At 37.5% G+C, this 24098-nt stretch overlaps 3 protein-coding genes across 3 annotated transcripts; all 3 read left to right on the top strand.

Moving 5' to 3' along the window:
* The first annotated feature begins 4954 nt into the window (after window positions 1–4954).
* On the top strand, window positions 4955–8920 carry LOC134747351 (carboxypeptidase B-like). Its single transcript, XM_063681985.1, has 6 exons — window positions 4955–5068; window positions 5934–6143; window positions 6664–6775; window positions 7051–7173; window positions 7724–7912; window positions 8282–8920. The coding sequence occupies exons 1-6, from the start codon at window positions 5001–5003 to the stop codon at window positions 8888–8890; spliced, it is 1311 nt and encodes a 436-aa protein (XP_063538055.1). The 5' UTR covers window positions 4955–5000; the 3' UTR covers window positions 8891–8920.
* A 615-nt stretch (window positions 8921–9535) lies between these two features.
* Window positions 9536–12584, top strand: LOC134747383 (carboxypeptidase B-like). The gene is made up of 5 exons (XM_063682008.1): window positions 9536–9605; window positions 10080–10292; window positions 10774–11188; window positions 11451–11768; window positions 12024–12584. Exons 1-5 carry the CDS (start codon window positions 9541–9543, stop codon window positions 12576–12578), a joined length of 1566 nt encoding a protein of 521 aa, XP_063538078.1. The 5' UTR covers window positions 9536–9540; the 3' UTR covers window positions 12579–12584.
* Window positions 12585–16757: 4173 nt separating this feature from the next.
* Window positions 16758–22403, top strand: LOC134747115 (carboxypeptidase B-like). Its single transcript, XM_063681693.1, has 6 exons — window positions 16758–16862; window positions 18047–18256; window positions 19592–19697; window positions 20807–20929; window positions 21404–21592; window positions 21791–22403. The coding sequence occupies exons 1-6, from the start codon at window positions 16783–16785 to the stop codon at window positions 22394–22396; spliced, it is 1314 nt and encodes a 437-aa protein (XP_063537763.1). The 5' UTR covers window positions 16758–16782; the 3' UTR covers window positions 22397–22403.
* Window positions 22404–24098: the final 1695 nt, after the last annotated feature.

Raw genomic sequence — 24098 nt, 5'->3', positions numbered from 1 at the left:
TGTCATCAGTCTTAGTGTGTTTCGTACATCAGCTGTTGTGTGGAATGGAACCAGGATAAATAAGAGACCTAACGATAACATTTTACTCTATCTATTGAAACACAATTCATTTTTAACACAAAATTCGTTTATGAAAAGGCATTTAACGAAATGAGCACATTTTTCGTTTATTTCAGTAACAAATCGTTTATTTCTTTCATTAAACTCTTGGCAAAAAGTGTAACTGACTAAAAAGTAAAGTAACAAGCATAAATCATTACTGAATAGCAAATGCTACTAAATTACATTACATTAGGAATTCAGAGCTAAGTTCTTTCTGGCAAAACACTTAAACTGTGAACTTCAGTTGATATTATCCTTATTTAACTATAAGTAGGTAGTTACTCTCTGAGCTGGCAATTAAGTCAAGCCTGGCATTATATAAGCTATGTCGATGATCATGGTCCTCCTGCTGACTTCTAATTTATCTGATTCGATCTTGCGGGTTACCTATAATACCATTTCGAAAGATGTTTTGTCGATAATTGTTTCATTCATCGAAGACGTTTCATCAAATCTTTTTTAAGCCAAAGCTTGATCAATCGAGGGTATCATTCATCGAAATATCAACAATGACTTAGGTTAGGTTAGAACTGCGACCGAGTGCGGCCCTTACAGAACTAAAGTGCCACCAGAGTGAACCAGAAAAGTAACCTAACCTAACGCACTTTTCTGGTAACCCATAGCACACTCCATTTTCCCAAAAAGTCCAAACTTTAAGCGCTCCTTACCAATCTTTGTTCCAGATTTTAATGTCGGTTATAAATCAAATGGCGGATGTTGCCCAAAAATTTATAGGATGGCGCTGATGACGGCCATTGTAGACGCTCGACTAATTAAGGACGTTATTGGTCGCTATTATCTTTCATTCATCTCAAACTTAACCTGTTTACTTAAGTAATTGTGAGCCTTTCGGCGCGATTCGAGAAATGAATTACAGATTCACTAGATATGAAATATGTGACATTTCACGGCAAAAGGTACCTTATGGCAGTTATGGCGGCTGGCGCTTACGTCGCATAGTGTCGCAAATTATTGCGGCGCTATGCGACGTAAGCGCCATCCAATATTAATTGGAGCGGCGTTAATAATAGCGTAAGCTCCAACCGCCATAAGGTACCATTACCCGTGGGACGTCACATATATTTACTATTTCATATCTAGTGAATCTCTAATTCATTTCCCGAATCGCGCCGCAATTTTGGAGTACGTACGTTCGTTCAAAAAAAATTCTGGTTATTTATTATATATTAAGCAGTTGGTAGTTGGAAATGGACGTGTATGAGGAGCGTGTCTTCGTGAATAATTATTAGTGCATATTTGTATTTAACTGATATGTGTACAAGTGATCATGTTGTCACCAACTTAGTTGCGTTGTTCGGGTTTTTTGCCACGGCTCATGGGAGCCTGGGGGTCCGTTTGTCCGTTGGTCCGGCAGTTGCCTAACGACGACGACGGACGAGACGTTTGGGATTTGGCGTATTAGGCACTAGACCTTCCAACCCAGAGGGGAAACTAGGCCTTATTGGGATTTCACGATGTTTTCTTTCACCGAAAAGCGAATGGTAAATATTAAATGATTATCGTACATATAAGTTCTGAAAAACTCATTGGTAGCTACTAACCGGAGTTTGAACAAGGGACCTCCGGATTGAAAGTCGCACGTCCGTTCCGCTAGAACTACCACTACTACTACCAACACTTTTTTGTTGAGTTCGATATATCAATGAAACTTTAATTGGAATATGTGTTTTGCTTCCTATACCTGTATTACACACACACATATCCAACAAGAACCGTTAAGAGGGTAAGAGGTGGGAATAATTTAATTGAACAAAAATAGCACTTCGAAACGCAGAACTCCATACATAGGTACACGGCGTAACACGCACTTTATAGCTTATGCTTCCAAATCATTTGCAAAGCATATGTTAAATCATAAATTCGTATCAGGCACATACCGCACAGAAATGCCTAGTATCGAAAAAATATTTCGTCAACAAAATTTGAAGCGTATTCGAGACACGCTCATCCGGTACCTGGGAGCCTTACTGCAAATGGGACTTCGGTCTGTGTGGCGCAAAACATAAGGGGCATTATTGCGTGGAGCGAAGATTCGATCTTTTTAAAGAAAGGACGCTTGTCACGGGGAATTTATCGCATGTTGCACGCGCATAATTATATTGCTATCACGCTCGCACAGTGACATTGGCTGCCATCATCATGGACGGGACAGCAATATAATTACGCGCGAGTGATAAAGATAGGAACAGGCGGGTCAATCTCCGAAATTTCTCGAGTTAAGCGTCCTTTCTCAACAAAAGGTAATCGCATAACCATTCACAGCAAGGCCAGGAGCATATAATATCGTCAGTCACCTCAATTTTTTTTTATATGTTCATGTCAATAACTGACGTTCTTTCTACCGCGACGTGGCTGACGATTTCTTAAATACACAATAGCATCTAATCTATCATCTGACAAAGAAGGTATTCAACGGGAAGCAATGACAAATTTTTTTTACGTGTTTCGGTGGCTGTCATTGGTCAACCTAACAACGGAGCGGCAGCTGACGTCCACGAGGGTTCATCATACATAGCCGTTAACCACTATACGAGTTATCGCCCGGGAGGCGATTGGTCATTGAAATCTGTTCCTGGCTCGCGGTCTAATCGTGATACCAATCTTTCTAACAAATATTCATCGCAAAATCATTCTGTTGAGCAAAAGTTTATCATAATTACGTATTTCGAACAAACGTTCGTCGCAGAGCCGTTCTGTCAACCAACAGTTTATCGCAATAGCGCCGCCGCACATTTGTTCATCGCACGTTTTTAGTTCGAAGTTCAAAGACGCACCCAGTCGGTGCAGAGTTAGCTTGGACGGACTAAACTGTGGAATGAACTATTGCCTGAGGTATTTCCTGGCCGATACGACCTTTAAACCTTCAAGAAAAGAGCGTACTCCCATCTAAAAGTCTGGCAACACACTTGCAACTCCTCTGATGTTGCAGGTGTTTATGGACGACGACATTAGGCGATTTGTCTGCTCGTTTGTTTCCTGTATCATTGAAAAAACTTTAATACTTATCCTTTCAAGTGGCTTACGACATTTTTGAGTTGAAAAAATGTCGATTTTATTTTAATTAATAAAAATTCCAAATTTAAATGACGTTAATTGTCCGCGAGGCGGTTCCTGCCACTTCAAGGGTTGCTCGACGTAATATTTGCCCGTACGGTCCAGTTCTCATCGTCAAACAGGGTGATCCACAATCCGTCGATGCATCGTGGTAGCGTTGTTCCAGGTCCTGATTGAACTACCCGACAGGAATATTGGGTACAGTCTGCTTCAATAGATGAATAAAACAGCGCTCCTAAAGTATCTGCCATTTTGGAATTATTTTCCCAATAGAGATATATCCCCAAAAAGCGCTGATGGCCTAGCGGTAAGAGCGTGCTACTTTCAATCCGGAGGTCGCGGTTTCAAACATCGGCTCGTACCAATGAGTTTTTCGGAGCTTATGTACGTAATCGACGAATGAAAATCGAGGGGGAGGCCTTTGCCTAGCAGTGTGACACCGTATAGGCTTATTAGGCTTATAATAATAATTTATTTATTTATACTTTATTGCACATAAAATAAGTACAAATGGTGGACTTAATGCCTTAATGACTTAATCATGTACGTAATATCATTAAATTTAATGTTTACGAGTTGCTTTTCGGTGAAGGTAAATTCGAGGCACTTCTCAAATATTAGCGATTTCAAGCTAAACTCAAGTGGCATTTAAAAAGTAACATTTGGTAAAGTAGACCTGTTGATGAAGACCAGACCGTAACGCAGCGTACTACTTAGGCGAAAAACACGCGAACGCGAAGCGAAGCGATGCGGCATGGGGTGAATCAATCCTTTGATACCTTTAAGAAGTGTTCTACGTGGGCGATCTCGTTGTGAACGCGAACGCCGTGGGCCCACAGCGCCGCGCCGCTTCACGTTCGCTAGTTGTCCGCTTACGTAAGACGCAGCGTAACTCCTCAATGATATAGAATATATTTTAATTTTTTTGCTATACACATAAATATGTACACAGCTTTTCACTTAATAAAAGCACGTGACCAAAATACCAATTTATAAATTATTGATATGAGATTATCTGATTTAATGAACGCGATAACGTTCTAGATTGTATTATTATAGTAATTCTAGATGGAAACAATAATAGATAGGGAAGTCATCTGCCCCATCGTGCGTCCGTCCGTTCAAATTAGTCCGTCCGTGAGTCTGTCTAATTTAACTCCGCACTGACTTTGCAAAGTGACATGGTAACTGTCATGACAGGAAAAGCGCAACGTCACATTAGAAAAGCAGTTTGAGCTTTGAGTTTGGAATTTTTTGCGCGGGAATACGGTTAACTAATAATAAATAATGAAATATTGGACAATCTTATACAAATTGACCTAGTCCCACGGTAAGCTTTATGCTTGTGTTGTGGGTACTAGACGACGATAACACCGTGGGACATTTAAGCCCGAAACAGTTTAACCACGCATTCCTGAGGTCATAAGGAGTAAAGAATGTTACTTACTTATATGAGTTTGTCTGTCCGTCTGTCTGTCACCAGGCTGTATCTCATGAACCGTGATAGCTAGACAGTTGAAATCTTCACATATGATGTATTTCTGTTGCCGCTGTAACAATAAATACTAAAAAGCACGGATCCATTGGTGGGCGAGTCCGACTCGCACTTGTCCGGTTTTTTACATTTTAATGAGAAATATGTTGTGAAATAACAACTTGTCATCAGCGATTAAGTATATTATAAATATATATACTGAATGGCGTCAAAAAGTTTTGAGACGCTTCATTTTGGAAATACCGTATCTATAGATTAAAGTAATCATTTGGCGAATCAATCAAATTAATTATTGTCACTGTGGCGAAGTTTCTGACCGGCTAAAGTCATGTTTCGGGCTGTGGCATTGTTTTTAATTTTTAGTTTAGCTTATGCTAAACATGAAATTTACGATGGGTGAGTTTAGTTTAAGTGAATTTAAGTAAAATCATTATCATAAATACCATTGCAGCATAGGTATACCTATACGTCCCACGGCTGGGCGTCACTGTCACGACATATATCAGTCTCATTTTCTTTAAAGGTGTCATTCGGATAGCAACTGCAGCCGCATTACTGTTGCTGCATTACTGCTGGTACTTGCGTTAACATGGGCGCTGTCAGTGTCAATTACCTTGGCAAAACAAATTATGTTAATATGTATTCAATATACGCGATATAATCTGATTTCATGTTCGTTAACGCATAACTACTGCGTTCAATCCGTCACTCATTTTATCAAGCAAATTGACAGTGACAACGCCGCAGCAGTCAAGCCGCCATAGTAATGCAGCTGCAGTTGCCATCCCAATACGTTGCTGGCGTTGCCGTATTGCTGTTGCAATAAGAACGTTCAATCGGTCACTCATTTTATTATAGAAGGTAGACAGCGACTTCGCAAATTTCCTACTGCTGCAAAACTACAGCAGTAATGCTGCTACCGTCGCAATGAAAATGAAACCTTTAGTAACAGCCGAGGTTCGAACTACGACTTCCCGTTTTGGAAGCAATAAAATAATGAATGGAGAATTTGTACTCGACACACTTTTATCGCCCACTGAGCTAATCACATCCAGAATCCGCAATCATCCGAATGTCGTCCACCCAACGAGCTAATGGACGTCAGGCGCTTTCTGCATCCGAAAGCAGCCACCATTCACATTATCACTCACTCTGCCTGGCTACATGTCTCGCCCAACTCCGTCTTAGTTTGGTAAAGACGTATCCCATGTTTTGAGCCTTCATCGACACATCGTAAATAATAATGCTATCTTGCTTACAGCCATCAAATTTTCAAAGTCACCGTAAAAGATCATGACCATGTTCTACTGCTTAAAGACCTGGAGGAGGATTTCGGGCTGGATATATGGTCGGAAGCGACCCTGGACCATCCAGGTATGGTCATGGTGTCAGGAGCCAGGAGCAAGATGTTCCAGGATCTGATGGCGGATGAAGGGATACAGGCTGAGCTGGAAGTGGAAAATGTGAAGGCGTAAGTTATTTCAAATTAATTTAATTTATACCTGGATACCACCCCTCCTATGCACAGAATAAATTAGTTGATACAAACAATCGCTGACTGTACTTTTCTTTAAACAGTCATACTACTTCTCATCGTGACGATTTTAAAGAGCCCAAAATGTTGATGATAATGAATGAAATAAAGTGGCAGAAAGTGATATGACAATTTCACGGCCGCATTGTCAAATTTTGCAAGATAACAGACAATGACAAAGGCATGTCGATTTGTATACTTTGTCAGTATTTGTTCTACATAAAAAAATGATAGTTGAATTTTGACAATATCCGTCCGTAAGCCCGCTGTAATTTTCTTGAGTCAAAGAGAGCATTTTTAGCATAGTATTTTTCAAACCACACAGTAGAAAATATTGTTCGATTTGCTTTCGTCATCGTACTACTGATATAAGGATAATTACCTAGTTAATACTTTTATAACAAAGAGAATATTGAGCCTACATTATTTGATAAAAAAATTGTATACATAATTTCAGTTTGTTGGATTTGGAAGACAAATTATTCGGAAATGCATCAAGCAAGAGCCGCACTTCTTCTAGAGCATCGGCTTCGGCTTTGCCTTTGAATAAAGTCTACAGATATGAAGAGGTAATCTAAATATATACCACTCATAAGACAAAACTGTTTGAACAGCCAGTTGAAAATTGGAAAAAATTGAGCTTTTAATTTGAAACATGTTGTAGCGTAGGTACCTACTAAAAAAGGAATTTTTGAAATTCAACCCAATATGGAGTAAAATATGGGTTTATAACGACTCCACTACGCAAAGTCAGGGACAGAGATTATAAAATATATTATAAATTGTACATTTTTTTTTCTATGGTAAGCCCATAAATACTCAAGTATGTAACTTTAATTTTCAGATTGACGCATATTTGGAAGAATTGGCAAGCGCATACCCAAACGTTGTTACTTTGGTTAACGCTGGCAAAAGCTTTGAAGGCAGAGACATCAAGTATTTAAAGATATCTACCACTAACTTTCAGGTTGGTAGGTCGGATAAGTACTTTACTACTTCTAAAATTTTTTCTAGGTGGATATACCTATCCACATAGATGTTGCTAGCGTAGAGCGTATAAAGGTGGATATGGAAGACTCGCATATATACAATTAAATTCAATTATTTATTTATTTCGAATCATAATATCTAGATCCATATAGTGTTAGTAGGTACAGCAAATCTTAAAATTAATTAATGAAGGTTAGTGAAATACAATTACAAATACATAAAGTATCAAATAAGTATACGGAGTAGTAGTTATATACGGAGGTAGGTATCGTTACCGGGATGTAGGATCAGCTATATTAGCTAGAATAATCAATAAGCTGTTATAGAGATAGACGCAAACAGATTGATTGTTTGGGAGAATCATTAAATGGCATTAGTCATGGACAAAGCACGGGTATAGTCTCAAACAGTAGCATACAATTTAATTCTTACAATAAAGCCCAATTCAAGATTCCCTTTTGCCTCCAATGTGTTGGCCTTAAGTGGCACTTGCACAATTTTAATTTTATTTAACTCCTTTTTCCCAGGATACCAGTAAACCAGTAGTGTACATGGAGTCTTTACTACACGCCCGTGAATGGATCACGCAGTCAGCCACTCTGTACGCGATACAGAAGCTCGTCATTGACGTTACCGAGCAAGACCTGCTGCAGAACATCGACTGGATCATCGTGCCTATTGCCAACCCTGACGGGTTCGAGTTCACGCATACTGATGTAAAATATTTTAGATTATAGTTGAGGCACGACTAATTTAGGTTTTAGGGTGTTTAAACTGTCTAATGAGCTCTAAGTTTTGCCGTTTCGGTGCCCGAAACTGCGCCGGGCCGGTTTTAGGCGATATATGTCACAGACAGAAATTAGGCTGCATTATTATTAGCTTTTGGAATGATCCGACTGCCATTAGTAGACTATAAAGAAGACACCTCTTTATAATGACTGCCCCCCCTCCAGTTGGATTGAAAAGCAGTATTTAGTATTTTATTTATACCTATTATTTATCGTGTATTGAACAGTTAGCGAATGGCTAATTATGTTTTTGATATTATCATCATAATATATATTTAATTAAAAATCTAATTTTAGCAACGTCTATGGAGAAAGAACCGTGCCGTCGGCTACATGGTCGGCGACTTGTGCGTCGGAGTTGATCTCAACCGCAATTTCGATGCTTTCTGGTCCGAAGCTTCCAGCAACATCGTCTGCATGGACACTTTCCACGGGAGCGCTCCCTTCTCCGAACCAGAAACGGACATCATCAGGAATATCATCAACGAGCATAAGGACCGATTGGAACTGTTTCTCGACATCCACAGTTTTGGAAGCATGATCTTATATGGTTACGGAAATGGTGTTCTTCCAGCCAATGGTTTGAACCTTCACCTTGTCGCTGTCCAAATGGCTCAAGAAATAGACGCTGTCAAAATGAGTTGGAACAACAACTATATAGTCGGTAACGTCGCTTTAGTGTTGTACGATGCATCAGGGTCTGCTATGGACTATGCGAAGGCTTCGGGAGTCCCGTTAGCGTATACATTTGAACTGCCGGGTTATAGATTTGGCTTTGGAACTGGTGCCGGATTCTTTGTGGATCCTGATTTTATTGAGCAGGCTGGATTTGAGACCTGGGAAGGTATTAAGGCAGGAGCCAGAAGCGCAGTGGCGAGCTACAGAACGAAGATTGATGCAAAATAAATTGTAATTTAAAGGCGTTTAATATGCAAACTGTCGTTTTATTCGTCCATATTAAATTATTTTATTAAACTACATACCGCCAGACATAAAAATAAAACCTAATTACCTACTATTTTGAGAACAATATGAGATTCGTTGTTTTATTAACAAAAGTAACAAAACGTATTACTACCAATGCTTACAAGAAGATTATTCGGATTTTAGTAGGTAGTAAGTAGGTACTAATTTCATGTGCCAATGGGACGCACCGAAATCGATTTTTTTTTAACATTGTCATTCAAAAATCAGAAGTAACACATACAGTTATAATTTAATTGACATTATTGATACTTTATATCTACAAAAAAACAATAATAAATTACCCTTGTTTTCTTTTAAGTCATTACGTCATTAGTGATACATTTATTGGTGGCGGTAGTGTGGTGGTATTTATTGTTACTAATGTTGTTGACAATCACCATATTAATTAACAATAAGTTTCAAAGGCACCCCCATCAATCACTACTGTCATGTTTATCATAAATATTTGATTGTTTATCTGGAAATATTATAAAGTACCTATTTAAACATTATCTATAATCTTGCTACCCTGATACCACCCGTAATAGTGTGTCAAGAAAGTCGAACATAATAATTTAAGTTTTTGTAAAATGTTATTGTTATTTTTGATAAGTTTGGTGCCTCTAGTGGTTGCTAAAAATGAATTGTACATGGGGTAAGTAAGACAGCTTACATTTTCAGTGAGATTTATTGCATTATCAAAATTTTACTTATATTTTAACTTTGATCTTGTTCTGTATGGGATGCATACAGTTACTGCCTTTTAACTTTAAATAGCAGTGTTAGATACGAGATTATTATGTTAGTTCGTAAGTATTCTTATATGAGAAAATAGACCAGTTTATAAACTGCCTGTTTTGAACACTTGAACTTGAGGACACACTTAACAAACATTAACACAATAACCCATTTATTATCCTTTCGTAGTTATGTGGTGGCCATAAATCGTAAGTTCAAACCTAGGTGGTGCCGTTTAGAGCACATTTTTTTTTTGTTGAAAACGCAAAAAGTTGTCAAATGATTTGGTCAGCATATCTATCATATACTCACGAGAGGTTAATATGTATTATATCAATACAATATACAAAGTTATTTAACGACTAAGATTATTCTTTCATAAATTCTGCAGGTACAAAGTTTACAATGTAAAACTCACCTCACAACAGCAGCAGGAAAATTTATATCTGTTAAAAGCAGATGTATTAGACTACTGGATAAAGCCAAACTTCAAGTATGGCGTCACAGGGTTAGCCATGGTGCCTCCGTCACACTTCAGCTGGTTTGAAGAAAGGCTTGATGAGCTGCAAGTTGACAAGGCAATTGCTATTGAAGATGTATACACGTAAGTTAATGAAGTACTCCCCTTTTTTAATGCTGTAAAATACCACTAAAAGTTAGAATAACATCGAAATAGATAGTCTAGTTATATTTCCTTATGCCTCGCCTTCACCCAAGAGCTAGTTTATTTTAGATTTCATCAACTCTCATCAGTCCTTACACCCTGTTGGGTGCTGCCTCTGCGTGCGTCCCATGACACGGGCAGGGGCAGCATTCGCTCGATTTACCCCTTACATCTCATTAAAGTGTCCAAAGGGCACCTACGTGTTGACTTCGCCTTCGCGCATGCCTCCCAAATGTCCCGAACACCATTGTTCCGTGATGGGTAAAGACATTCCAATATAAAAATAGCTACTCTCGTAGTTAACCACTATGCAACTAGATGACGTTGTCATGGATGTTGCTACGAAATGGTAAATATACCACACACCAACATATGGATATTTTTATCAACCAATGATAAACATATTTTTATATATTTATAGATACTTGTCTGCCAAGGAATCAAGTGTCACAAAGAAGGTGCCAAGCACCGCTTACAATAACGAATACCCCAATGAAACAAATGGATCCGATGGCGAGGGAGATGAAAACGATAGAATTGAAGAAAATAACGTCACTGGCGGAGACGAGGATGATGGCAATGAAACCGGAGAAACAAACGTCACCGATGAAGATGAGAATGATGGCAATGAAACTGAGGAAGCTAACGTCACTGATGAAGACGAGAATAGTGGCAATGAAACTAAGGTCACTGATGAAGATGGAGACGGTGGCGATGAAAGTGAAGAAACGAATGTTACTGACGAAGACGATAGAACTGAAGAGGTTGACGTAACCGAGGAAAGTGAAGAGTATGATATCACTTTTGGCTTTGACGATTATTATCGGTATAACACAGTTAGTATCTTACTACAGTTAATGAACTAGATAGCCACGTCCTGCCCAATGTTTATTTATAAAACCTTTAGCTTGCAATACGCTTTAATATGTTTCACGTAAATTGCCACTATTGGCAGTATTTACGTTAGTTCAATATACCAATGCCCTAAGAATTTTTGTTATTTGAGCTTCTTTCTCCATTTATTAGAAACTATAACATATATCAGGTTTATTACACTAAAATCCTGTTACAATTTTAACCTTGTTTCCTTGTTTTCAGATACTGAACTACATATACAAAATACGAAATGCCTATGAAGATTCTCAGACCACTGCTATTGAAGTTGTAGAATTTGGTTCAACTGATCTTAACAGACCTTTGGTATATCTAAAATTAACTAGAATCGGTGGCGAAGAAAACAAGCCCATTATTGTTATCGAGGGAGGAATAAATCCAAGGGAATGGATCACTATTCCCTCTGCTTTAAAGATTGTAGAAGAAGTATTAGAAAGTAACCAAGCGAGATATTTAGATAATTTTGATTGGATTGTTGTACCTGTAGTAAATCCTGATGGATATGAATACACGCATACTGATGTAAGTAGTAGGTATATAAAAAAAAATTGCAAGGTCATGCTTCTTTATTTACCTAGATACTGGCGGACTAGAACTGATCTTTATTTGGCTTTATTGGTGTTATTTTTGGTTAATGAATGTAGATATAGAAAGCTATATAACCAAAAATAACAGCCAGACTAAAAAATCTGCTATGAAAACAGTGAATATATTTTTAATATTTTTACGTTCGGTTGTGTGAATAAATCTTAAAAGCCTTATTTTGCACATTTACAGCTTCGTCTTTGGGAGAAGAATCTCAGCACGAAAAGCAATTGGGGCTTCATTTGTCCTGGCGTCAATATCAACAGAAATTTCAACATCGACTGGTCCAGAGCCGATTCTAGTTCCAGTGCTTGCAGCCACCTTTATGCTGGTGCTGAAGCAAACTCTGAAATCGAAACACAATTCATCCAAAGCATCGTAGATACTTACAAAGACCGGATCAGCATGTACATTTCTCTACAGAATGGTGGAGGCTATATCTCTTATCCTTGGCAGTATGAATTCGCTGCAAGTGGTACGTTCAGACAAAACCATTTGCTCGGCATGGAAATGGTAGCAGCAATGCAAGATGAATATCATCTGGATGTAGCCTCGGTAGCTTACGGAGATAGAGCGTCTGGTACAAGTTCAGATTATGCTAGAAGTAATAATGTGTTGTATGCTTTTAATATTGATATTGTGAGACGAGGAACTGATGGAGTTATTTTGCCAGAAAATGAAATAGTTGGCATTACCGAAGATGTTTGGCGTGCTGTGGCCGTCGCTGCTGATAATTTGATAAACTAGAATTAAAACAAATATAATTAAATGAAGTTGGTTTTTGTTTGTTTGTTTGGAGTTTGGAATACTCATAATAATAAAGCAGGTTTATGCAACAAATTCTCGAAATATTTTGAAAATAATGTATTAAAAATACTTAACTCGTGTATCGTCCCATTGCTAGATGAAAACACTTATAAAAACATTTCAATAGTTTTTCACTATATGGGATTTATGCCTTAAATAAATAAATTCAATTTCAATCAAATTGAGCCATATTTTGTCTTTCTAGTAGGTACTTAGTCAAAATGAGCTACAAAAATATTTCTGGTCACAACTCAGTGCTTATTTAAATAAAACTGATTTGAAGTAGAAATGTCTCACCAAATTGGAAACTGATCCCTTACGAAGAAAGGGAAAATCTCATTTTAAACTCTGCAATAACGACCCTCTCTCAAAATTTAATACGTTCCGATAAGATTTGTTGCACCGTCTCTTCGACTGCTTCGGATGGAAATTCTATTACTAAGAAATGGGAATATTAAATAGCTACCAGTGGGCTTTATTTAATTTTCTGCGAAGAATTTGTATTGTGCTTTGCAATCGGATAATTTTTGTATTAACTAGATATGTTCAATTTTTGCGTGACATTAAGGTTCGATAACTAACAGATTGTAGATTAAAAATATTTTAATTATTTTTTAATCTTATCTTTTGTTGTAGGCAGTTGTGTTTTTGATTATGACAAGACATACGAATGTTAATTATAAATAGTAGGTACTTACCGTCGCGGTTTACGAGAAATTTGTTTTCTTGGTTGTTTTTACCTCCACAGGTGCCTGCGAATCTTTTTTTTGTTTAGTTAATAGTCTGAGTACAAACAATCATTAAAGAATAATACATCTATAAAGAAGCTCACCCTTCGCTCTCTCTCGGTTATTAACTCTTTTCCGTTATCATAAATATCATCATTTTAGCCTCTCCTGTCGCTAACTGCTGAGCATATGCCTATCTTCGTGTACGCCACTTATCCTGATCCTGGGCTAGCCATGTCCAGGTCAGGCGCTTCTTTCATTCGAAAGCGGCCACCAATCCGTCAAAATTTTGGTCCACCTGCCATCATTTTGCTTGGCAGACGTCATCCACGTCACGTACCTTAGTGCGGCGTCGGATCTCGACATTCCTCATTTTCCTTTATAAATTGAATTTCGATAAACTATAATAACGGTAAGCACGTAAAACGAAAAGAGTTAAGTAATAGAAACAACAAAAATTTAACAGACATTCTGTACCGAATAGTTCTCGTTTAGAACAACCGTTGGTACAGTTGCAGGACAAGGAGAAATTTCCGATTAACCTGGCGATGTTCTCAACGCTGGAAGAGCATTAGACTCAAGCCAACTAGTCAGTCCGCCGGACGATATCGACCCGTCATCGTCAGTTAGAACAAAAATTTGACAGTTCCGAACAACTGACAGGCCGATATCGTCCGGCGGACTGATAGTCAGTGGGCTTAAAGGGGCCCACTGACTATCAGTCCGCCGGACGATATCGGCCTGTCAGTTGTTCGGAACTGTCAAATTTTTGTTCTAACTGACGGGCCGATATCATCCGGCGGACATATAATCAGTGGGTCCCTTTATACATAGTGGATAGTATATATTATTTGGACTGACTACACGTTTTTCAAATTTTATTAAGGTTAGGTGGGGTATACTATGGGACAAGAGAAACTTGTAGGAAAAATAAATAGATATACTTTAAGACATTCAATCTAAATTAAATGATAAGAATTTACTTAACAATACATACGTAGAAGGACTTTCCTTACACGGTTCCTATAAAGGTTTGATTTTAGATTATATTACTACATTACATTACTGATGTTACATAATGGGGGGCTTAATGCGAACATCGAATTTCGAAGATCGTCTATCTCCTTCTCCATCGCTCTAGTCTTAACGAGAGACAAAGACCGAACAGAGGTACACAGTGTTTTTTATTAATTCCAGTTGAAGTTGGCAGGAAGCCACCTTGTGTATAGACAGACCAAAGCTCGGTAAACCTCAAGAATAGTATCCTTGACTTTCTGTGCACGTATTTTGACTTTGGAAAAAGAAACGTAACGGTCACGGCATTTGAAATAGGTTTGGTGCCGATGGAATCGATAGTTGCTTCTCTTTTTGTAGTTTTAGAGCAAGAGAGAAAGCGAATTTCGGTCGGTGATACGGTTTTTAACCCTTTCAATGAGATGTAGGCTTCATACCTACACGTAGTGCTGGGATTTGCCTAGACGATGATTACATATTTTATAACGCGTTTTTTACCTACGTAGAAAACTAGCTTTAAAAGATTAATTTAACAAAGATAGTATGCCAAATAACTATCTTCGAAGGCATGAGCCTTCAAGCACATGAGTTCATTATCAATGTATATATTCGTTCAATCTAATTAGAACCTTTCATAAACCAAATAAAGTAGCATTTGTTTCGTTGTTTTTTCAAACAAATTAACAGCAAATTAAAGCTTCGTAAACGTTTGTAAATACCTACAATGTTTTTAATTTTGTATATCTTCGTATTGCCGGTCACAGTGTAATATTATGGTACCAGTTAGCTGGCCTTATAAAAAAGACAGAAGAACCCCTAGAAACTCTGCATTAAAAAACAAAGTGGTCTCATTAATATCGTCTAATCATTGTCAATAAGTAAATGAGTGCCGTCAAAAGTAAGGTTAGCAGTATCAGTATAAACTTGCATCATTTTTAGGGTTCCATACCCAAAGCGTAAAAACGGGACCCTTTTACTAAGACTCCACTGTCTGTCTGTCTGTCCGTCTGTCACCAGGCTGTGTCTCATGAACCGTGATAGCTAGACAGTTGAAATTTTCACAGATGATGTATTTCTGTTGCCGCTAAAACAACAAATACTAAAAACAGAATAAAATAAATATAGTGGGGCTCCCATACAACAAACGTGATTTTTTTTACCGTTTTTTGCGTAATGGTACGGAACCCCTTCGTGCGCGAGTCCGACTCGCACTTGGTCGATTTTTTATCGTTGTACAGTTTTGACACTGTCAGTAACTCGTGGCATGGGTACTGGTAGAGTAGGTTAGGTAGTACGAGTACGTATGTATTTTTCACGGAAGAGCATTCGGAAAATGTCACATGACATTTCGTACATACTCGTAAGTTCGGTAGGAGCCGGGTTTCGAAATCGCCACCTCTGGCTTTGAAGCCGGATGGCTTACCTCTCGACAGTCAGCATTCGTTCCTCTAAATATCATAACAATTCTGGTGGAATCAGGTAAGCTGAAGATCCAATTTGATCCCCAATTAAATACCAGTCAACTTAACTAATACATAAACCATATTACAAAGACATAAGCTCCACCAATGGTCAGCAAGTTAGAACAACGGCATTAGCTGAACGAGCAATTAGCCGATTGGGGATTAAAGGGGCTAGAGAGGGCTAAAAGATTCCGATACCGGCTTGCTGCAACGATGCACCTAAATTCATCGGAAAGTTCTTCGGGATTCACATTAGCATTCGGGGCCAAGAAAACGGAAGGTAGTGGTGGCGGGTGTCGATAACCTTTTATCGATAAATACTTTTGTTTCATAATTATGATAATGATATAAAAAATACTATTGTTAGATCAAGGTACAGACTATAGACTGTTGACTGTAGAAGAAAATAATGATTGATTAAATCAGTCGATAGCTAATCTGATAGAACATGCAGCGTGGCAAACACGTCAAATATAATAAGTAACTACGTTAAATGCCTAGAAAAAAATTCTTCCGAAGAGTATACTGTGTAGCAAGTTCGCATTTAAAATATTTACTCGTAGGTTAATATTGTTTTTTCATAAGCACGTCAAATCAAAAGCGATATCAGTGCTTTTTGCATTAATTAAATTTTACTTTTCATAGACACTTAATTGTAAAAATAACTTCGCAAGATATTAAGCTGTACTCGTATTAGTACTTTTTTATAAAATACATAAGTACCTAATGCCTTGGCTTAATCGTAAAGGAGCAAATAAACCGGAATATCATCAACCGGAAAAACCAAATTGTTAATTTAATATCTAGTCAGGTATTTATAATTCGATAATAAATGAGTTTTATCTGAGATTGATTCACCAGCTTATAATCAAAACCGCTTATCAAATAATCGGTGAGCTGAAATTGACAAATCAGTTCAAAACTGGTAGCCAATAGAAGATGGCCAAAATGAATAAAATCATATTGTTGTTTTGTTTGGCCTTCTGTTCTGCTATCGCCAAGAATGAAATTTATGATGGGTGAGTAAACAAAGGTAGATATTAATTTAGAATTTAAAAAATATTAGTATTAGAATCCGTCTGTCTAAGATAACTTTGCACAGATTTTGCAGCAACAAAGTCTGAACTGCCATTCCGATGAATCAACGCGCCAAAAATAACTGATGCTACCCTGGAGTACTCTTTCAAATAAAGAGATATTTCTACAGTTCGCGTTAAAAAGCATTCCACAATCTATTTGGTATTTATATAGAGACATATATCTTTTTGTTCAGTTGTTAGATAATGGTAGTTGGTAGTTACTTTTGGCATGTATTTAGTAGTCTTATGTCTGATCCGTTACTTTTGATGCTGACTGTATGTCCCGAATTTGATTTTGATGGTACTTTCACACTTGACAAATCGGTGCAGATTTAACTTGGTCTCACTCTAGTGATGTTTATCTAGTAATATCTAGGTACCTACTGATATATCAACGGCGTATCTTTTTTTTTTGCAATTAGGTTAAACAGGTGTTCTCCTTATCATTTAAAAAATGCTTTTTACCAAGTGTTGTTACAGTAAACATAATCTTTGTGTTTTTATCATAATTCATTTAATTGTTTATTGGTAAAAATACAATCTTTTTACACGTCATACATTTAGGCAGGTACATAATTTTCATGGGGTCCCTTTGTTTGACATAATTATTGAGTCATAATGTAATGATTGTCATATTATCATTAGTCATAACTCTGAAACCGCTTTTTAGGATTTTCCTCAGGTTTAAGGTTAGGTTAGGTTTATTTTATGGCAATCCTGTAAATTTACGCGTTTCTGATTGCGTCCAAATTATGACTAACGAAAATGTGGACAAACAATACATATTGACTTAAAACTATATGGGAAACGATAGAGACCCAATTTACATATATTAGACTAAAAATACATGTCAAAACTTAAAATCTAAAACCTAAACGTATGCACATAAAGAAAAAAAAGATCATAATTACATATGAAACTAAGCTGCCAGCATCTACGGCACCTTACCGAGGGGTAAATTTTTATTTTAGTTAAGGTTTAGGATAGGTAGTATATTTTAGTTACGTTTAGTTTATAAGTTTTGTTACTATATTTTTAATTAATTTGTTCCAATAAAATTTATTTATTTGAAATTAAAGAACTGATGAAGAGATGTATATCAATTTTATAATTAAATATTCCAGCCACGCCCTATACCAAATCGATCTTCAAACCGAAGAGCAAGGATCTTTCCTCGGGGATTTGGAGCATCGTCTGAACCTAGACGTGTGGGCCCATGGTGGCCAGGGTAACCCTGCGACCGTCCTGGTATCGAAGGCAGCTCGATCTCTGTTACAAGATGGCTTAGAAGCCGCTGGAATTGGCTACAGACTGGCGGTAGAAAATGTGAAAGAGTAAGTATCCGCTCCATCACGGATAATAACCGTAAACGTGATTTGAAAACTCATTCAATTGTTACCCGTAATCTTACGCAATAAATTCTACGTTGTAACTGATTTTCCAATGTCACTGCCGAATGTCACCTTAAAGGATGACTTACGCTAGTGTGGTCCCGGTCCGGGCCGAAAGGTCCGAAACTTCGTTTTTAGGGTTCCGTACCCAAAGGGTAAAAACGGGACCCTATTACTAAGACTCCGCTGTTCGTCTGTCCGTCTGTCCGTCTGTCCGTCTGTCACCAGGCTGTATCTCATGAACCGTGATAGCTAGACAGTTGAAATTTTCACAGATGATGTATTTCTGTTGCCGCTATAACAAAAAATACTAAAAAGTACGGAACCCTCGGTGCGCGAATCCGAATCCAATTAAAGAAGGCTCCCTTTCCATGCATATTATTAGCAATCAGTTAGCTTCTTAACTCAGTCGGATAATATAATGAAAAAGCACGAGTGGAATAATACACTGAAAGAGCACGCGTGTAATATCTTGGATTATGAGCCAAAAATCGGTGGAATAAAAACGTCGTTTTGAGCAAGTGTGTTGATAACATCATTAAATTCATTAGTTAGTAGACTCTACTTAACTAATGAATCTAATGATGTTTATATTGTCAACGATTATAAAAAATATAATCAATCCGAGTAAATCGGTATTTAATCAGTTTAAAATTTGCGATTCATTTTCAAAGATATAGTAGATACGATAAGATAATATAGATCACATTTCTATTATACTTATCTTCTATGTGCATAGACTTTGTACTCAAGATAATAATTATATTGCCATAGAAAAATGGGTACTTACTTACTTACAGACACTTTACTGCTAATAAAACGTAAAACCTGCATCTTAAAATAAATAGTATTAAATAAATAGATAGGTGATACACTACTAGGGGACAAAAACTAAAATTTCCGAAATTAAACAATTTTATTCTTTCACGAACATAATACGTTCACCTTTTAATTACAAGATTTAAAAGTAGAAAAGATTAAGATTAAGATTAAGATTGTTTGCAGAAATCGCGAAGCGTCTGGTTACCGAAGAGCTGGCGGCTTTCTCGCACAACGTATCAGCATTTCGATACAGCGGGGAAATGCCGCCAGCATCCTTGGTACAATGCCTCAAGGGCCTATTTTAGATTTAAGCTAGTTATTAATTTCGTTTACGTAGTACCACTGTATATATCTTGTATGTAAATAAATTTTTCATTAAAAATTACAAGATGCCTTATATAATACATAAAGAAATCTTAAAATGCTGTCAAACCTTTTACAAATTTTTACTTACAGGGAATTGGACTTGGAAGACAAACTGTTGTCTGAAGCGGCAGCCAAAAGCAACAGGACTAGTAGTAGATTTGGCCTATCCTTCGACACAATCCACAGATATGCGGCTGTAAGTATTGAACAATTCATTGAATTTAGTAATGACAGAAATAGGAATGGTAGGGTACCATACTACTTTAACAAAAAAAAAAAGAAACAAAATCCACTTTTATAATTAAACCGCTCTATTTCACTTTTATTTTGTACTGATCAATTGTTTTTCTTTAAGCTGTATCTTATACCAATAATAGTACATTACGATATTTACGATACAAGTGCGATAAATAGGAAATTCGCAACGAGTGGCGATTAATTAAAACACAACCGAAGGGGATGTTTTAAATCAACACGAGTTGCGAATTACATATATGTGGTATTTCCTGTAAAAAGGGACCTTATTGTCGATGGCGCTCACGCCATTATTAACGATGCTCCGATATAAATACAATGCCACGTGACGTAAGCGCCATCGACTATAAGGTCCCTTTTCATAGAAAATGCCCCATATGGCCATTATGGCCCTTTAAAGGAAAACGTATTCTATCTATTCAGTTTTCTCTGATAGTGTAAGTGATCTTATTAGAAGATGATGTCAATAAAACAACATTACTATAATGGGTCCTTTATTTAGGTACGAGTAATAACTTAGACAGTTTGTCCCTAAAGCATTGGAAATAAAATACTTACTGTCTAGAGGACTAGACCTAGAAAATGGTAACTTAGCTTTCCTAGCTTAGGAAAGCTAAGTTACCATTTACTAGGTATATGATGCGGTCCCTAAAGACTGTCAGATTAAAGGATGACTCACACTAGAACGGTCCGGGTCCGGGCCGAGGTGTCCGATACTTCAGTTTTCTATAGAAAGCATCACGTAATCCGGTGATCATTGATCGGTAATAGAAAACGAAGTGCCGGATGCCTCGGCCCAAACCTGGGTGCGTAGCCAACGTGCAATCGTTAACGCTCCGTAGCGAACGAAACGCAACTATCACTGTCGCACTAGTGTGGAAGAGTAATAAAGAGAGATGACTACGATACCACTCCGGAGCGTTAACGATTTGCACGTTGGCTATGGGGCCTGAACCGTTCTAGCGCGTAGCGTGTCATCCTTAAGGGTTGGTATAGAACAATATTCAAGTGATCTTTACGATTACCACTCACTTAATGTATTTTTTTCAGGTTGATGCTTACCTAGTCGAGCTTGCCAATAGGTATCCTAACCTCGTCACAGTTGTGTCTGCAGGAAGAAGCTTAGAAGGTCGTGATATCAAATATTTGAAGATCTCCACTACAAATTTCGAGGTATATTGTTTTTTCAGGACTTACATCGTCTGTATACCTAGTGTACCTACAACTATTTTTTGTGTAAAAAGCAAGGCTAGCGAGTATGCAAATAAAGTATAGTAATGGTATGTAAATTGACAAAACATTGTATTTGAAGCAGCAATAAATATAAAAAGGAATCTGCAAACTTAAGCTAATATCCTAAAATTAAATAAAAACAAATCGTTTGGCGGGGATAGGTATACCGCCAAAATAAGCTATTCTTCCACAGCACGGTACCACAAACGATGCTGGTCTACCATAGTTGTATTGTAATACCGTTGGCTTTAAACGCCGAAGCTGTTAGCTCTATGTCAGCTGTTAGCGTCTTCTAGGTTAATAGATCTAGGGGTTCACTTTGTTTAGCTAAATTCCATTACTTAATAAATATTAAGACAAGGAAAAGATCTTACAAGACAAACCTATTTAACAATATTTTATTATTAATTACAGGATAGGAGCAAACCCATAGTCTACATGCAATCTCTGCTCCATGCTCGTGAATGGGTCACACTGCCTGCCACTCTATACGCCATTGAGAAACTGGTGATTGACATTCAGGAGCAGGATCTTCTGCAGAATATAGACTGGATTATCCTACCTATCGCTAATCCTGATGGATATGAGTTTACCCACACGAGCGTTAGTATCGTCTTATTATTCCAAAACCATTTATTTTTGTTAATCGTTAACGCCATTTATTTGTGTTTTGTTTGTGTATACATGAAAGTCAAATCGGTAGCTTTAGCTCTCCATGACCTGTATACGCATAGATAACACTGATTAAACAAAAGTCTTTATCTATTGCCGATGATATTAAAGTACAATTTTATGTTCTAGAGTCGTTTTTGGCGCAAGAACCGTGCAACCGGCTTCATGGTCGGAAATTGGTGCTCTGGTGTCGATCTGAACCGCAATTTCGGCTTCCAATGGTCCCAAGCATCCAGTGCCTCCGTATGCTCGGAAACTTTTCACGGCAACAGCGCCTTCTCCGAACCTGAGGCTGCCATCATTAGGGATATTACCTTGGCTTATGGCGACAGGATAGAGCTGTTCTTAGACATCCATAGTTTTGGAAGCTGGATGCTCTATGGCTACGGCGACGGTCAACTGCCCCCAAATGGACTAATCATCCATATGGTTGGCGTTAGGATGGCTCAAGCTATTGACGCTGTCAAATGGCCTTCTAACAGCAACTACGTAGTTGGGAACAGTGCTCTACTCCTATATCCTGCTTCGGGAACTACTTCAGATTATGCCCAGTCTCTTGGCATTCCTCTAGCGTATACCTATGAGCTGCCAGCGTATAGGAATGGTTACAATACGGTGAACGGTTTTCTGGTTGATCCTGATTTTATAGAGCAGGCTGGATTTGAGACTTGGCAGGGTATCAAGGAAGGAGCCAGATACGCGGCTGACAGTTATAGGGCGAGGTTTAAGAAATAATTTATGTTATAATAAATGATGAAACAAACATACAGTCCTATTTATTTACAATTTAGTAATACATTACTACTATTTTACTAAAAATCTTTTTTTCTGATGTAGACCTCTCTGACCATGTAGAGACAGATAGATAGCTTTGAAAGGTTTTTTTTTAAATAACATTCGTTTGGCTTATAAATAATAAATCAAACATTAATTCAATTTAAGTGTACATATAAATGGCAGAAAACAATAACGCGATATTGTCAAACCATCCAACCAAGCTTGGATATATTTTTCAGCCGCGTTTTTGAAATGATTTGTCTAACTATAGTTGGTTACATAGGTAACTATATAGTATTAAAATTAGAACGGTTGTTTGTTTACCTAAAATCTCACGGCCACTGACAGTTAATAACGTTTCGATTCGAATCCTGTAAAACATAGGCGAGAAAAGACAGCGAAAGCTCCATATTTTCCCATCTTGCCGAAAGAAAATTTATATCAGTCTTAGTTTACTCAAAGAACGCGAGTGTTAAGGTACCTCACGATAAATTCTTGTAACTCGAACCCAAATTATCGGAAAAGCATTAAGAACGAAATTGGTGTATCGATCAGACATTTTTGTAGATAATAATTTGTTGTTACGCCTTTGATGTGATATCGCAAATTATTGTGGATTTAAGCAGAAAACCTTTAAGTAATTTTGCGAAAAATTCGAGTTTTGAACTGACTCCAAAATAAAATAACTAATATTGGTTAACACATTCACGTGATGAGCGTATCCGATAACATGGTACCTATTTTCTCTTTGTAGAAAAAAGCGATATAAAAATTACGAGAAAACAAATCATTTTACGTTGAGACGAATATGCGACTCGCCCATGAACCTGAAAATTTGTTTATATTTTTTTTAACTACATCGGTGGCAAACAAGCATACTGCCCGCCTGATGGGAAGCAGTCCCCGTAGCCTATGGACGCCTGCCACTCCAGAGGTGTTACATGCGCGTTGCCGACCCTAACACTCTGCACCCTCGCTGAGCTCTGGTAACCTTACTCATCGGCAGAAACACAACAAATAAAATAAAATAAAAACAATCGTATTTGGGCAAAATTTCATACAAAATAAATATACCTATACCTACTTAAGACAACACTACTTACATGAGTTACATGTTCTTTTCGCGTCGTGTCGTTTCGCGCTAGACGTCGAATAAGAAGTGGACACTGTGGCTAATGGTTACTTGCAACTATCGCTTGTTAATATTTAATGTACAGTCAAGGGCATTAATATATATACATTCCCAGTTTCAAAAATATGTGTACGCTCTTACACCTTAGACAATAGTAAAGTAACTACCAAAGACACCAAAGTCATTCTGCAACAAAAGTAATTTTTGGGTGTCTTATCCACAAAATCTTACAAAAAAAACCTGCTAAGTTAGCCTATTGTGAAAGAGTACCAGCATGCATGGTCTGACATGCTCTTGGTCAGATTTATCTTAAATGAGTTGTCATTAATTCGTATGTTTAATGATGGATGGAATGATTAAATACAAATCAATACATTAGTAAATCCATATGTTTCATTAATAAGAAGACAGCGATGCATGATCATGACGAATAGCCGGTTATCAACTACTTACAATCGCGTATTTTCCTGATTGTAATCTGTATAAGAATATCAGAATTGTTTTAAGGCTATTTCGTTGATTAGCAAT

Source organism: Cydia strobilella, chromosome 14, assembly GCF_947568885.1.
Source record: "Cydia strobilella chromosome 14, ilCydStro3.1, whole genome shotgun sequence".
NCBI lineage: Eukaryota > Metazoa > Arthropoda > Insecta > Lepidoptera > Tortricidae > Cydia > Cydia strobilella.
The sequence above is the reverse complement of the archived record's forward strand: the minus strand, read 5'-3'. Positions and strand labels throughout refer to the sequence as shown.

Bases quoted from the DNA above. Each gene is read 5' to 3' on its own strand.
- LOC134747115 (XM_063681693.1), top strand. From the start codon at position 16,783: ATGGCCAAAATGAATAAAATCATATTGTTGTTTTGTTTGGCCTTCTGT. The intron at 16,863-18,046 runs GTGAGTAAACAA...TAAATATTCCAG, and splicing joins AAGAATGAAATTTATGATGG to CCACGCCCTATACCAAATCG. The intron at 18,257-19,591 runs GTAAGTATCCGC...TTTTACTTACAG, and splicing joins GCGGTAGAAAATGTGAAAGA to GGAATTGGACTTGGAAGACA.
- LOC134747383 (XM_063682008.1), top strand. From the start codon at position 9,541: ATGTTATTGTTATTTTTGATAAGTTTGGTGCCTCTAGTGGTTGCTAAA. The intron at 11,189-11,450 runs GTTAGTATCTTA...CCTTGTTTTCAG, and splicing joins ATTATTATCGGTATAACACA to ATACTGAACTACATATACAA. The intron at 11,769-12,023 runs GTAAGTAGTAGG...GCACATTTACAG, and splicing joins ATGAATACACGCATACTGAT to CTTCGTCTTTGGGAGAAGAA.
- LOC134747351 (XM_063681985.1), top strand. From the start codon at position 5,001: ATGTTTCGGGCTGTGGCATTGTTTTTAATTTTTAGTTTAGCTTATGCT. The intron at 7,174-7,723 runs GTTGGTAGGTCG...CCTTTTTCCCAG, and splicing joins TATCTACCACTAACTTTCAG to GATACCAGTAAACCAGTAGT. The intron at 7,913-8,281 runs GTAAAATATTTT...ATCTAATTTTAG, and splicing joins TCGAGTTCACGCATACTGAT to CAACGTCTATGGAGAAAGAA.